Genomic DNA, 14,800 nt, shown 5'->3' on the forward strand with positions numbered 1-14,800 from the left:
CGTAAATGACGAGCGTTGAATGCTGTATGCGAAAAAGGGCGAAACATGTAGAACTGCTCAAATAATCTCTGAGACGACAGCGACAGTTCATCAATCATTTGCTTCTGAGTCTGGCCGAGTTGATATGCTTGTCAGGGACCGAAAATCATAATCCTAGAAGCTTTAATTCGCTCCATTAGTCCTAAGAAACGAGCTCATCTAGCGTCGGATGAAATTTTCTAGCACCTCGACTTAAATGACATGGACCGCTTATGGAATTTGACTTATTCTGTATATGGAGACGGCATTACTGGATAAATTTACATTGTCATCGCATTGCAGTGCCCACATAGTGACCCTTTGCCAGTGGATGAAAGATTGATTTTATTCCATGTCAAGTATTGCACAGCAAATACGAGAATCAGAATAACATGATTTGGAGCCTCTAGAAGAGAACAAAGGCCGTTTCTGAACATTGGAGTATGGCTGCCTAATATCATAAAGTTGTTGCCATCGCATGAAAAGGTATATCGTTACCCAGAATCGGTCACGAAGATCGGGCGCCATTCACTATTTTCGGTAATACAAAAAAACTTATTTGCTGTTCGGTATAGCATCCGATTATTGTTGCAGTTGTACATATACCTCGATTAATGGAGACGATTGTCTATGAAGACAAGGAAACTACCCTACAGAGACAAAAGATTTCCAGAAAATCATGAACAGACCATATCGGTTGATTGATAAGAATGGAAGAGTGGGTTAGTATGGGTGTGGGCGCGTTCATATATGTGGTAGTAAAGATCACCAAAATGATCACAAGGTCACAGATTTAAACCCAAAGAAATTCAAAACCAGAAGCGTTTTCAAAAGTCGCATGGTGCCCGGACCCGCCTGTTCATTGTAACGATGGGAGCATGGAAAATCGAGAATTTTCTGGGATAAGTTATGACCTTGTGTCAGATTGCTAACTAAGTAAAAAAAAAACAAATATATCAGGTCCAAGCGTCCGTTGAGTTATTTTTAAGAACAAGGTGACATAATTAAGAGTATCATAGTTTGAAAACTCACGCGGGAGAAAGAGCCATATACTCGGCGAAGACCTCAATTAACAATTTTACACTTGCATCGACTCCAGTCTATGAATTTTTTAGATATAAAGACATAATACCAGTCAGACATATAGTACAAGTCAAAACGAGGATGTTTTGCACACCAAGCCTCGTTCTCTCGAATAATAGTCTGATGATCAACAACGTGTTTCCGTGTCATCCGCGCCTTCTAGGGCCTAAGAAACCCAAATTCGAATATTTTCTTTTTACGGCGGTCAGTAGCCACCCACCGCTACACGTTGGATAGATGCGCTTTGACCGAAGCCTGAAATTCTGAACCCTGAAATATTGATTCTCCAACCCTTGATGCACCATTTATACATTAAGCACGCCTCTACACACGACTAGAACACGCGTTCGAAGCACATCCAGGTGCTCGGCGAGTACGAGACTCAATAAAAATATACCTATAGCATTGAAAGGCTCTATTAAATGTCCACTTTAATCCCAATTGCAAAATAACATTATTAACCAAGCATAAGGATGATCTGTTTTGTCGAGCCATCAAGGCACAAAACAGGAAAAGACAGGGTGGCAAAGAAGCCGCAAGAGAGGATGCCTCAAGGTCGAAGGAAGAAGACATCTAGAATGACTGCATGAGAGTGACGGGCAAGAAAAAGAACAGCGGTAGTGATGCGGCGGTGGCAACGATTAGATCAAGCATGCCGTGTGATCGCAGTTTGCTGGCACCGGAAGCTTGGGTTGTCGGAGCAGAGTTACCTGCATTAGAGGGCGAGGCGAAGCGCGAAGGATCGCCATCGTGTGCTGCGGAGACTACAATGGGAAGATATTAGAGATTTGTGCCTTCTCAGCTGTTAGTGAGTTATACGCACTTATGGAGTCGAGAAGCATGTTCTTGTCGTCCCCTCCGGCCTCCCACATAGCAAATCCAGCCATACCGGTCACGTTGACGAAGTTGCCTTTGGCAGCGAAGGACATGGCGTTATCATACGAGACGAAGACTTGTTTGGACTGGTCATATAAAAATGGCTAGAAAAAAAGAACGAGAATTGCTTCCATTAGCGGACCGTAGACTTAAAATACCGAAATGTGTGGGGAAACGGAGGAAGTAAGATGTGAAGAAGGCAGGGTAGCACGAGAATGATAACTGTCAACACCAAGAACAGGATTTGCTTACCGTCTGGCTGCAGTTATCATATCGATAATCAATTCCCTGGCGTACCGTTCCATCGGTATTTAGGAAGCCTTCTTCTATGAGGCCCCAGAGGGTATAAACGCCTCCAGGGCCTACAGGGTTTCCACAAACATCTGTTCCAGCATCACCATCCCAGCGATCCCCTTTCTGGGTGTTATCGGAGACATAGGGAGGGTATAAACCGAGCGTTAAGTTGTCCTGCCCCGACAGCGCGACGGAAGACGGTATAACGAAGGAATGACCATATGAGGGTACACCCAACAGGATTTGATGTGCGGGGATCCCTGCAGCAGTCCAACTGTTGAGAGCAGATCTCGCAGATCCAGACTGACTTGCAGACGGTGCACATGAATCTTCTAATGGCGCATTGGGGCCAGCACCAGTTGTTGGTGTCGACTTTGCGTCGTAATTCATGATAGTGATATGGTCTAGAACCTGGCTGAACCCAGCGAGATCATTGGATGGTTGTCCAGTATTGTCAGCGAAGGGTTTGGTATAGACAGCGGCGGTGAGAATTAGATGCCGTCCAATAGGGCTCGATCGAAGCTCTTTCAGGAATGAGAGAAAATTGGAGGTGTCATTGGCGTTGAAGACATTACAACCTATTCCTGGCAAAGCGGGAAACTCCCAACTTGGAACGAATTAGATTAGATGGCAGCAAGAGAAGATGAGGACATACTCGAAATCAATAGCGTCTAGTGAGTATTGCTCTACCAGGTCTGTAACGGCTTGGACAAAGGCTGTTCGATTCTTGGACGAGCCAACGCCGGGCGAGAAAAACTGCGAGCCAGTCCAACCTCCGATGGAAAGACCGGCTTTTACGCCCTGTGACAAGCATCAAGCGAAGTCGTCAGAGAAGGAAGGAGGGCTTACGTTCTTATGAGCGGCGGAAACAAACTTGGGCAGGAGCTCCTGATCCGGGGGTGCGAGTGAAATGAGATCAGGTTTGGGTGTTGTGACGCTGGGTTATTAAAGTTCCACTGGTTGTTTAGCAGACAATACAATAGACGACGCACGCGAAGGCATAATTCATATGTGTGTATTTTTCCCAGCTCACATTTGTCAAAGGAAAGTCCGTCGCATGCCAGCCGGCAAACCATGCAGAAGAAATGAGTGACGGTGACGCGCCCTGCTCTTGCCTCCGGTGTCGGTGGTGTTTATGCGGGTGAGCTGCTGGGATGGACGCCAAAATGAGAACAGCAGCAGGTAACGGCCACATTGTAGTAGGAAAATTGAAAGAAAGTGGGCTCCATGCGCCTATTTCAGGTGATGGATTCCACTCAGCTCAGGGCTGTGATGATATCAATCAACGATTACAATTTACAAGGTCAGCTATCCAATTTACAGTTTCTGCCTGATTCCGTCTCCTTGCACAAGAAGACACGGACCGCCATAGACGACACGATTCTCAAGACCATTCTCCTTTATGTAGTCTGCAATCTCAGGGCCTTCGGCACCGGGTTGTATCCAAAGTGCTGGAACACCCAGCTCTTTCGCCTCCTTGAGCACGTTGAGTGTTACCTGTGGGTAGAGGGTTCGAGAACTGCATTTATATATATCATTATTCTCACTCGCCTTGGCCGGTGTAACCACGCTCACGGATGTGGTTGAGGGAGAAGCAAGTTCTTTGAGAGAACTTACGGTTGCAAGGCCCTCAAGCTCACCCTCTTTCTGTATATAACTTGTTGGTGCAAGTAGTTCAGTATCGCAGTACATCAACTCACGGGATGAACAGGTGTCACTTTGAAGTTTCTCGCTTGATACCATTGGAGAATCTGTACATGGGCGCAGTTGAGAGCTTTTAGATGAGGTAGTAAATTCGCAAAAGTTGACCTTGGTGCCAAACTTGGTCTTGTCCTTTGAGGCGCCAACCACGGCAAAGTTGGGCGAAGACAAGAAAATCTTTTTGATTTGTTCTAGATCCGCCATATCGAGTCTGGCTGTTGTTCGAGAAAAAGAGGCAAAGCCAAATGATAGTTTATATCTCAGTCCTTGTGTAATCTTTCCACCGAGTCGCGCCATTGGTCGGATGAATAAACAATACAATTGTTGAATTGAATGTGCTTTGTCGTCGGATCACGTTAATTATAAAACTACTACATCTCAACTACACTCATGGGCTGGCTCCCAGCTCTCGGCCACTGGTCACAATCGAAATTCAAGCATCTCTTCTTCGGTTTCCTCCTTGGTTTTGCTTTCTCTGTCACCTCTACATCATTTTCTAGCTATTTATGCAGTGCATATAGCCACTCTTCTAACCGTCTCCATTGTATGCGAAAAGTCGATCAATCCTCTCACACTCCCGACGTTATCAGGACTTATTGGTACGAACGCATCGTTTCTGCATAAACAAAAACTGACGCGATGCCAAGGAAATACGCCTTTGGTCAGGATAAATTCACTCAGCGATGCACTTGGCGTTGAAATTCTGGGAAAGGCAGAGGCAAGACCCGCTCTTTAACCTTTCTCTCGCATAACAGTCTCTCATTCCATGTTCACAGTATCTGAATCCAGGTGGAAGCGTCAAAGATCGCGTGGCCTTGCAAAGTGCGTTTTCGACTCGTTTCGAAAACGTGTTAACCCGCCTCACGTTTTATATTTGAAATCATAGTGATCGAGGATGCTGAAATAACTGGCCTTCTACGTCCTCATACTGGTTCACGAATCTTTGAAGGCACTGTTGGTTCGACCGGCATCTCTATTGCGACCATTGCCAAAGCCCGGTACGTTTCTTTATTCCACACACATCCTTCTCTGCACTCATTCTGGCATGCAAGTGGCTACGATGCTAGTAAGTTTCTTTTAACCAGACTATCTGGCTGCAAATAACCGACTATCATAACAAGCCATCATCATGCCCGATGATGTAGCTGAAGAGAAGGTCAACGCATTATTAGCCCTCGGAGCTTATGTGGAAAGAGTTCGTCCGGCCAGTATCGTTGACAAGAAGCAGGTACGCGCGATCTGCCCATAAAAAGAATCTAACAATCGACCTATTCAATTTTAGTACGTTGTGAGTACACATTAACTTCCTGATTAACGGACCAATCAAGCGTGAACAACAGAATCTCGCTCGGCAAAGGGCAAGTCACTTTGCACAGGAAGATCCTCTCGATTCTTCTACGTCAAATTTCGGTTCTCATTCTCACACACTACACTCAACACCCTCTTCAGTGGTCGTCACCACCTTATCAAATATTGATTTCGACAAGGACAATTGGCAAAATGATGAAGATTTTTTGACGAAACCTCGAGGGTATTTCGCTGATCAATTCGAGGTAAAAAGAAGCTTTTATTGTGGTATTTTGCGTCCCATCTTAAGCCATCTACTGAGACTATCTATTTTGGTTAGAACAGAAGCAACTATGAAGCACATTTCAAAGGAACAGGCCCTGAAATTTGGAGACAAACGAGTGGGCGAGTTGATGCCCTCGTCTCTGGTGCAGGTAAACTACATCAACTTCTCCACTATCTTCCATCTTATTTAAAGTCTTGTCTAGGTACGGGCGGAACCGTTGCTGGAACGGGACAATATATCAAAACCGTAAACCCACAAGTAATCATCGCCATTGCTGATCCTGATGGGAGCGGACTTTACAACAAGGTAGGCTCATTTCGATGAAATGATGTAAGGAGATTGTTGATGGTATTTTTAGGTAAAATATGGTGTGATGTATGACCGGCGAGAAGCTGAAGGAACCAGAAGACGACATCAAGTTGATACAGTGGTCGAGGGGATGCAAGTCTTTCACACCTTTTCAAAAATTTAACAACCTCTAAAATTTTCCTCAGTGGTATCAACCGCATGACGAATAATATTGAACTTGCTCTTCCAGTCATCGACGATGCATTCCGGTAAATATGTCATGGCCCATATATCCCTTATTACTTCTGATGAAATTTTCTTCTAGGATTACAGATGAAGAGGCTGTCGCGATGTCGCGATATCTCGTCAAGCATGATGGTCTTTTCCTTGGCTCGAGTAGCGCCTGTAATCTCATCGCTTGTATCAAGTTGGTGAAGAAATTGGGATGGAAAGATGGACAACATGTGGTTACTATATTGTGAGTTGGATTTGTTTTTGTTTCTTGTCGTGTTCTCAGAAAGGTTTTGGCAGATGCGATTCTGGTACTCGACATTATTCCAAGGTAAGGAATTGATATATGTTACAGCACTGACAGCTGACATTTTGTATTACCGGGACGGGTCTGATAGTTCTGGTAAGTTGATAAATTCTCCTCCGGTCTTCAAAGACTTATATATCCTTTCAGGAATGATGACTATCTTCGAAAAGCCAATATTCCAATCAATGAAGGATTGGTTCAAGATCTGCTCGAACAACCCCTTCCGCGTTAAGGTGATATAACCATTTGCGGCCAATGCAAATGCTATAGATTTTCTGGATTACCATTACCACGGCACCAGCCTGCAGATATTGTGGTGCTTCCACCGTTTTGATTAGACTACTAAGTTATAATACTCACTACTCATTCTTGTACAACCATATAACCCTCCTTCTCTTCACCAATTGCAATGCGCAAGCCGGCCCAAATGGCATCAATAAGCGCGGCCCCATTTGCGCAAGCGAAAACCAAGGTCGAGGCATAGAAGAAATTGGCATTGCCAGTTCCGGTACTGAGCCACAAGTAATTGAAGAGGGGCATAAGCAGTGCTGCGTGGAGATGAAGAAGTGCAGTGACCATTTGATGTCTGAGATCTGGAAGTGCAATCTGATCAGCTGAAACAGAACAAGCTTGTTGCATAGGAATCTCACAAGGGTAGACTTCGGGGAACAGTGAGAGGGCACTAAGGAATAGGCCAGGATCTGACAACGTTGGGTACGCCTTGAACGTCCCTAGTACGCCGAGAAGGAGGAAGGTAGCATATAAAGGATCGTACCTGTAGATAGTCATGTGAATCGAGACAAGAGAAGAGTGGGGAAGAAAACATACTGAAACTTGATGCACATAGGTATCGCATAGATCGAGAGATGAAGCTAGAATCAATGTTAGCAATTATGATAGTAAAATAAAAAAAGTCGAGCCTCACAGTGAAGACCATGAGGAAGAACGGACGAAAATGGTCAAACATTTCCGTGAAAAAATACCACCATAGACCCGTGTTTGGAGTCAAATCAGGTAAAGTAAGCCTGGGCAATAATCAAACTCAGGTGAGGGCGATGAACGAAAGAACAGGAAAACATACGTGGCTCCCCAAGTTTGTGGTATCCATCGCGTGCCGCCTGTGATACTTGTTGATACAATGGCAAGAATACCTGTGTATAACAAGTATCTGCAGAAGTGTGGAATGATACGAAGAAGGTTGGCAGCTAGGGCGTGTGGAGATGCGAGATGAGAGCGTGGGCCAGTAATGAGTAGAAGAAGAACTGGGGGAAGAAGGATAAATGTTGAGAGATCGATATGAAGAAGTATTGATAGCAAGAAGAGCGCTAGAGACGCGTTTCCTGTATAAAGAATGAGTCAAGAATGAGTCTGAGTAGTATTGGCGATACCCACCTTCGGCTGCATACTTGACTGAGAGAAGAGTCAAAGATGATTGGAAACTGGAGGATGAAAGAGCCAAAGTTGGTAGAAAAACGTAGGGGTTCAATAGGTAACTGTAGAACTGGGTTATAAACGATATTGCCGTTTGAATAGTTCGATTCACACCTTGCGGCGACCAAAATATCTCTTGACGTGTGCGATACATTTTGTCGCGCCCTCCATATTGACACAAGTGCCCAAGCACCCAATAAGTCAAAAGCTGTCCACAGGAGCGATGCGAAGGTTCGCGAATTGGGGAGTATGGTAGAAAATAGCGCGAGAAGGAGGGGAGACTAGAACGACAGGTTAACCCTCTGATTGCAGATACAAGTGAGGATAACGGGGTACATGTCGAAAGGTCCCACCAGAATATGGGTCTATGTTGTGTTTGAAGAGGAAAATGCCCTCCCTGACTGAACAGACAATATGTTGAGTAGCACTGTAATGCAAATGAAGACACTAACGTTGGGTATAAGAGGACAGTGGCGTAGATAACAACTGGTCGCGCTTGAGGACATTTTCGGGAGAGAAGAGAGCGGCGACTATCCTGGTCGCGACGAGAGCCAGCGCTGCCGCATTGAGTCCACTCGTCGAAGGAGGCATCCAATGTCGAAAACAATCCAGGCTGCAGCGAAATGTGCCAGCCTGGGAACTGTGATGGTGATCAAGGGAACAGTGCGTAACAGGGGTCGATGGCGTAGTTGGTTATCGCATCTGTCTAACACCTTCTCCGGTAATCTACCGGACGGTCACAGAAGGTCCTCAGTTCGATCCTGGGTCGACTCACTTTTTGATCTTTTCTTGATTACCATCCGTCATGTACCTCTACGAACTACCCACGACAGGTAATATCTCTTTTTCGGACCTCTGTATCGATCAGTCCCCAGGCAGAACCTATACTACTTGCATCCTCGAGGCGACACAAGCCAGGGCTAATATCCGTACCGCACTCAAGGGAAGTAAGAGGACGGAAGACAACGCCAAAGATTTTCTTTCGTTGACCAAAGTAAGAGGGCTTTGCTTAGTTCAAAGGGTATTTCTCAACTTTCGTAGGTGCTTGAAGATTATCTCCCGTTAATACGCGGACTCATCAACTGCGCTGATCAGTGCGATATTGATTTCAAGTCAAAATTTTGTGCGAGTTTTTAGTTTTCTTCATCCGTCTTTCCACCGTCTGATATACCCTCACTCAGCTTTTAGTTGGCGGAGTACATTATCTAACAACATTCTCAATAATTCGCCCCGAGTCGAAGTTCCTGGACTGTATGCGGACCTCGCTTTCACTCTCTTGACATATGCGTTTACCCTCTCGAACCTGGCTCATGCAACGGTACAGTCTATCGGAGCTTATGAACTTGATCGCACCATCACCAAAGTTCAACGAGAGCGAAAGGACGAGCAGCTGAATGTGGCATTTGGATTACTATGCAAGGCCAGCGGGATCTTCTCGTATATCGCCGACACATTGCTCTCTGAATGGGAGACGAGCGGGGGAGGGGGATCAGATGCGTCAAAGCTACCGTCTGATCTAAAGCAGGAAGTTCTTACTGCACTGTCCAAGTACGCCGACAGCTTTTTGATCAACAAAGTGGGATTCACGTTCTCGCAAGGCTCGCACTGGCTGATGCCCAGTCACTTGCAATTCGGAAAAGATTGTCGAAGGCTGCATTCGAAAACAACATTGCACCGGGACCACCTCTTCCTAGCTCTCATCCACCGGTCAGCTTCATTGCAAAACTGCACTTGGAGTGTGCTTCGCTCTACGGATCCGCGAAGACACTGGCGAAGGCCGGAGGTAATAACATCTCGTCGGAAATCAGGAAATACCTGACCGACCGAATCGCTTTCCATACGGCCCTTTCTCATAAATGGCTCGGTATCGAAGCAGGGGAGAAAGGTGGGATGGATAGGGCAGGAGATGCTGTGGCGTTTCTTGCTTGGGCTAAAGAGGAGCTCGAAACCCTGAAAGATAGCAATCCCAGTCTCCACATTGTCAAAGGGGACAAGGAAAAAACAAAAAGGAGTCAACTCTTGGATGAGCTGGAGAGCACGGACACGTTTTATACATATTATAAAAAGATGAACGACTCGGTAAGTTGTCTATCTGCTACAATTCCGGAACGCCATGATTCACGAATTCACGACATTCGTAGTTACACTTTCAATCTTTGCCAACTCAGGCGGATCTTAAATCTCGTATCCCTGCAGGCCTCGCTGCAGCGCAGATGCGTCCTTATACCCCGCCTAGTCCGGCATTTGGCCCTGGATCTCTGGAAGATGTCGACAGGCAAACTGGTGGACCTGAAATCGGAGATGAGCTGACAGAGTCGCCAGCCTCACGGAAGGGTCCTTCGAACTATGCAGGGGCTGGAAGTTATTTTTGAGGCTTAGATTTATTGCGCTCTGTGCGATTTGTATACATACAAACCAGATAAGTAGGAACAACAGTGTAATTTTAAACGGAAAATGCATGTATTCTTGGCTCACCCCGACGGCATCGTTCACCTGCGTTGCTCTCTCACAGCCCAGGGATTCACTCTGGGTCGGCCGAGCACCACTGTTTACGTCGTTTCGAACGGTAATAACCCCAAGGCTAAAAACACCATGGCCCCGGCTAAGTGTTTCCAAGCCTGCCTGAGATGAAGACAAAGTGAAGCCCAGCTACTTCTGCTCACAAGCTTTCATATTGCCCAATGTTCCTCTGGAAACTCAAGCATCATACAGAAATGGCGCAACACAAACGGTTGATCATGAGCCACAATCCAGGTGCTCTATGAGGGAGGTCCGTGCGTGAGAAATTTCGAGTCAAACTAACGTCATGTCGGAGTTTGAATTGTCCGGGGTTTCTGGCAATGTGCATGTAGTATAAAAGGGACCTTGCTTCATTCCCATCATCTCCCGCGTTGAACTCCCGTGGCGGTTGAGTCACTGTCCTCGACGCTAGCGAAGACAACTACGATTTACAGATGTCCAATAAGATAGTGGTGAGCTGCTCACCAATCACTGGCTGCAGTAAGATGCTGGATTTTAACGACGATGTTTCTTGGGATTATTGAGCCTTCCATTTACCGAACCGTTATTGACGATGTCATCGCAAACATTAAATCCGAATTCGATGAATACGGTGTCTCAGAGGAAGTCCTCGCCGAATTGCAGAGTGCAAGTCTGTTCGTTCTTACCCCTTACTCTATCTGATGTGCCGTGTAGAAATGGGAGACCAAAGTTATAGCGTCTCATGTAGCTGAATTCGAGTCTCCGCCGCAACCGCAGCAGCCTGTAGCGCCGCCTCATCCGCCAGCGCATCCTGCATATCCTCCACATGCAATGCATATGATGCAGACGCATTATGCGGCAAACCCCTACGCTGCTATGGCACCACCCCCTGCTACTGGACAAACCCAAGTGAAATCGGAACCAGTTGATACGCGCTACATGCTCGCATCAAACTATTATGCACCTTCGTTATCCGGTCCCAATATGAATAGAACTCTTCCACCACCGGTGCCAACAGCACCGCATCCTGGAGGTCAGGCTGGTATTCTTTCATTTCCTGGACCTGGTCAGACACCACTACCTGTATCTACAGCTCGTCCTTATGTACCTCCTGCTTCTGCGCAACCACAAGCGAATCATCAGTCATCACCGCCGGTGAATGGCCATGCTTCTTCTGCAGCAGGAGGTCAGTCCGCGCCTGCTGCACAACAACGGATACCGCAGGTCGATGGTCCTTCGGAGTCATCTGGAGACGAAGGCTCTCCAGAGCCTACGGGATATGCACCTCGAACGTCTCATCCTTCATTGCCTCAACCAGGATCCGTCCAACCATCACAAGCTGCCGTAGCCAAGGATGAAGAGGCCATCAATAGTGATTTGGATGACTCGGATACCGAGAACGAGGCTGAGGCTGAAGAAGGAGGCACGGGTGATACTGATATTGTGTTTTGCACTTACGACAAGGTATTGATATCTTCCTCCCTTCTTTTGTTCAGTGGCTGACGCATATTACAGGTTGCTCGAGTCAAGAACAAATGGAAATGCATCCTCAAAGATGGAATGATCCACGTCAACGGCAAGGATTATCTATTTGCCAAATGCACTGGGTCAGTTGTCTCGTGCTGTTCATATCCCTTTATTGCGATCTTAACTTTCCTCTCCTCAGTGAATTCGAATGGTAAACAATTACCAGGTCGCCTTTGCAGCTCAAATTTGGTTTAATAATCTCCTTTTTTTTGTTGGTTCTTCCTCCGTCGCATCCCATGATTTTTTTTTCATCAGCTTGGCTTTCCAATAGCTCATCAATCAATACCAACCATACGCTCCACCTTTCTGGTATACTCTATGCATATGCACCCTCTCTTGTCAATCGCAAACGCTTATCCATTTCCGGCATGGCATCTCTCATCATACATCGACTGCGCCCGTAAAATAAATTTGAACGTTGTTGAAGAGTTATACACCCACATTTTGGTAATACAGAATCCACATGATCCGCCATGAACACGAGCTCGAATTTTTGACGTTACTCCATCTTTCACTCCCTTTTGGTCCCACTCAGTCCGATTCGGAGAATTAAAGGAGAATAGAGAAAAAGCAAAAAGCAAAAGTTCGGAAGGCAGCGAGTTTTTTTTAATTGCATTAATAATCATTTACTTGAACATCACATTTTTTTGATCAATCATCTGCTTCCTTCTCCATATCTGTAATATATCACCTGTTTCGTGCATGCCCTGACTCTTCTATGCATATGTATGTGAGATATTTCTTTGGCCGGCGGCTGATGATTGCATCTTGACGTCAATCAAGGGAAAATGCAATTGATATCCTCCACTTGTTACTTGAAAATTAAAATAATGTTTTCCTATACCCAGTGTTAACCTCCGTAAGGAGGGATTATAAATACAGTAGGCACCCGAATAGGATCGGCGATGAATGACTCCGGTCAGAATGTCCAGCCCTGAGATCGATGCAATCGTGAAAAATGTTTTTGACAATGAACGGTGGAGAAAAATGATATAGGACCGCAGACGAAAGTCATAGATGAGTAGATGATTGGTATAAATTGTTTCAGCGAAAAAGATGCGCGATTTCCCATAGAAAAAAGCGAGAAAAAGCTTAAGAAATGCACTGTTCCTAAAAAAAGAAAAAAAGGAAACTACCCGGGATGTCTTCATTCCAAGGTCTAAGCCGCAGGGATATATCTCGAGCGCAAAACTTATTGTCAACGCGATCTCGGTCCGAGACGTCGGAGAGCCCTGTCGTCCACGGGTTCCCTTCGATATGGTTGGGGACGCGCAAGTGAAGTCAACGGCGCTAAATCCAAATCCCTGCATACTGCACCTCCGGTTATTTCCAAATCCTGTATACTTGATTTCTGGCAAGAGCTGGGAGATGAAATCGAAGCAGTTGAGAGGCCATTATGGGCGCCGTCCGAAGCCGCCTGTGCCACCATCGCGACAGAAAAATCGTAGGAAATGGAGTATGCTTCCTGCAGTATACTAAGGGAAGGCAATGGCTCCCGCGGAGTTTCACCATGCAATGGGGTCAGATATTGTATCGACCGGCCTGGTTGTGTGCTAGAGACAGTGCCCATATCGGCTTGTGGTAGATAAGGAGTAGGCTGCGTGGCAGAAGTGGAAGCGGGGTTGGCGACATGGTCATGTCTATTTCCAGGATATACTGAAGGAATCGATGGGCCAAGGGTCGGTCTGATATTGTCCGACGGCCATTGAGGTCCTGTACTGGCACATTCCTCTGGAACAGTTCCATTGTCATGCAAAAGTGTTCCTGATGTCGACATATGGGGAGTAGATAGTGTCCTTTGGTTCTCAAGCTGAGGCCGAGGAAGATATATAGGGCATCGCCGGGTATCAGCAACTGCAGAAGGACTAGACGCTGGCTCAGACCGAGAACTATAATTAAGAACGTCGCGATCTACGGCCAGACGAGGATGAGAGATAGGAGGAAGGGACCGATAAGGCGGATGGAAATCGGAATCTTGAAGGGTGAGTTTCGCTAGGTTGTTGGTGCTGAAATTGGAAGCACCTGCAGTGGTGTGTGGCTCAACTGGATCCTCAGTCGGAGGCATAGCAGAAACATCGTGGTTGGGGTAGGGTTGGTACATAAGAACTTGACCAGAGGATTCTGGCTGGTTGGGGTGTGTAGGCACCGGGAAAGGTGCATATCTCGAGGCAGACTTGGAGGATTCACCGGAACGAGTTTCATCAGCCTTGTTGCGAGCTTTGGTAACCCTGGTACTGTTGAACAACCCGTCCGGAACGTCGAGGTCGCGTACGTTGCGTATATCGTCTATGGAGCCGAGCTGATCGACCGTTGCTTGAGTGAAATAAGCAGCTAAGGATAAATGCGCATATATGAGCATGGGATTTGGTGTAAAAGAAGCGGACTGACTGAGATGCCATTTTCTTCTGCCTTTATCAGTCTCGACCCAAACCGAGTAAGTTTGTTTGACCAGAGGGTCCCAGTCGCGCGGCGGATGTCTGTAGAACAGTGGTGAGTAGTGTAACGTGGTGACCTCGAGGGCACCTACGGGTTTGCACAGTCGGGAGAGGGCGAGTACTTTTCATAATAAAACAGGAACTCCTGAATGATGATGTTCTAGCTAGACTGAAATACATGGGTGTAACGACATACGTCGCGGACTCTGGAGGGTGACCAACGACGGCCCTCGGTGAAGCGTTCGATACCGAGGCCGGTGAGCTCAGTATGAGGGCCCCGTTCTTCCCAAGCATATACGCAGCCTGTGCGGAGGCGCATTCGCTCATCAGCATCGAGTCTGCGGGTGACCATGCGAAGCAAGCCCTGCTGAACGGCGTAGAAAATCTTCTGGGCGTCGAGGACGGAGCGGATGCGGATGCCAGTGCATGTTGGATGTTGCATTGGGGAGAGAGAGACGGGTAGTGTGGGACCTGCAACGGTTCTGCAGGACATCGGCCCTCGTCCGCCCACCCTTCTCCTAAGCGAGACAAAAATGCCTACTGCGGCTCCCACCT

General features: G+C 46.6%; 7 protein-coding genes and 1 non-coding gene across 8 annotated transcripts; 4 read left to right on the plus strand and 4 right to left on the minus strand.

Annotated features, from left to right (window-relative positions):
• Positions 1–1,399: 1,399 nt before the first annotated feature.
• Positions 1,400–3,466, minus strand: AGABI2DRAFT_203883 (hypothetical protein; the record flags this gene model as incomplete). Its single annotated transcript, XM_006460660.1, has 6 exons — positions 1,400–1,865; positions 1,925–2,081; positions 2,230–2,878; positions 2,927–3,072; positions 3,121–3,208; positions 3,264–3,466. 6 exons carry the CDS (start codon positions 3,464–3,466, stop codon positions 1,675–1,677), a joined length of 1,434 nt encoding a protein of 477 aa, XP_006460723.1. The 3' UTR covers positions 1,400–1,674.
• A 49-nt stretch (positions 3,467–3,515) lies between these two features.
• AGABI2DRAFT_192336 (hypothetical protein) lies at positions 3,516–4,267 on the minus strand. Its single transcript, XM_006460661.1, has 4 exons — positions 4,081–4,267; positions 3,972–4,022; positions 3,823–3,918; positions 3,516–3,768 (listed from the first exon to the last, which is right to left on the minus strand). Exons 1-4 carry the CDS (start codon positions 4,174–4,176, stop codon positions 3,589–3,591), a joined length of 423 nt encoding a protein of 140 aa, XP_006460724.1. The 5' UTR covers positions 4,177–4,267; the 3' UTR covers positions 3,516–3,588.
• Positions 4,268–4,362: 95 nt separating this feature from the next.
• Positions 4,363–6,603, plus strand: AGABI2DRAFT_150561 (hypothetical protein; the record flags this gene model as incomplete). Its single annotated transcript, XM_006460662.1, has 14 exons — positions 4,363–4,483; positions 4,620–4,690; positions 4,749–4,794; positions 4,859–5,038; positions 5,094–5,200; positions 5,313–5,525; positions 5,600–5,693; positions 5,748–5,851; positions 5,904–5,986; positions 6,040–6,102; positions 6,159–6,311; positions 6,365–6,395; positions 6,463–6,467; positions 6,519–6,603. 14 exons carry the CDS (start codon positions 4,363–4,365, stop codon positions 6,601–6,603), a joined length of 1,356 nt encoding a protein of 451 aa, XP_006460725.1.
• A 3-nt stretch (positions 6,604–6,606) lies between these two features.
• Positions 6,607–8,393, minus strand: AGABI2DRAFT_203888 (hypothetical protein; the record flags this gene model as incomplete). Its single annotated transcript, XM_006460663.1, has 9 exons — positions 6,607–6,964; positions 7,022–7,146; positions 7,200–7,243; positions 7,297–7,396; positions 7,453–7,711; positions 7,764–7,864; positions 7,917–8,083; positions 8,139–8,203; positions 8,255–8,393. 9 exons carry the CDS (start codon positions 8,391–8,393, stop codon positions 6,735–6,737), a joined length of 1,230 nt encoding a protein of 409 aa, XP_006460726.1. The 3' UTR covers positions 6,607–6,734.
• An 83-nt stretch (positions 8,394–8,476) lies between these two features.
• AGABI2DRAFT_t48 lies at positions 8,477–8,576 on the plus strand. The gene has a single exon. It is a non-coding gene; the product is annotated as a tRNA-Val (tRNA).
• A 31-nt stretch (positions 8,577–8,607) lies between these two features.
• AGABI2DRAFT_203891 (hypothetical protein) lies at positions 8,608–10,279 on the plus strand (the record flags this gene model as incomplete). Its single annotated transcript, XM_006460664.1, has 5 exons — positions 8,608–8,796; positions 8,844–8,925; positions 8,984–9,350; positions 9,401–9,881; positions 9,944–10,279. 5 exons carry the CDS (start codon positions 8,608–8,610, stop codon positions 10,172–10,174), a joined length of 1,350 nt encoding a protein of 449 aa, XP_006460727.1. The 3' UTR covers positions 10,175–10,279.
• Positions 10,280–10,675: 396 nt separating this feature from the next.
• On the plus strand, positions 10,676–12,106 carry AGABI2DRAFT_192339 (hypothetical protein). The gene is made up of 6 exons (XM_006460665.1): positions 10,676–10,774; positions 10,848–10,949; positions 10,998–11,747; positions 11,799–11,890; positions 11,950–12,021; positions 12,082–12,106. The coding sequence occupies exons 1-5, from the start codon at positions 10,757–10,759 to the stop codon at positions 11,963–11,965; spliced, it is 978 nt and encodes a 325-aa protein (XP_006460728.1). The 5' UTR covers positions 10,676–10,756; the 3' UTR covers positions 11,966–12,021; positions 12,082–12,106.
• Positions 12,107–12,791: 685 nt separating this feature from the next.
• Positions 12,792–14,740, minus strand: AGABI2DRAFT_192340 (hypothetical protein; the record flags this gene model as incomplete). Its single annotated transcript, XM_006460666.1, has 5 exons — positions 12,792–12,874; positions 12,903–14,141; positions 14,199–14,287; positions 14,338–14,390; positions 14,442–14,740. Coding segments are annotated over 4 exons (1,574 nt in total), but the record flags the coding sequence as incomplete, so codon positions are not given.
• Positions 14,741–14,800: the final 60 nt, after the last annotated feature.

Source organism: Agaricus bisporus (genome assembly GCF_000300575.1).
Source record: "Agaricus bisporus var. bisporus H97 unplaced genomic scaffold AGABI2scaffold_5, whole genome shotgun sequence".
NCBI classification, from domain to species: domain Eukaryota; kingdom Fungi; phylum Basidiomycota; class Agaricomycetes; order Agaricales; family Agaricaceae; genus Agaricus; species Agaricus bisporus.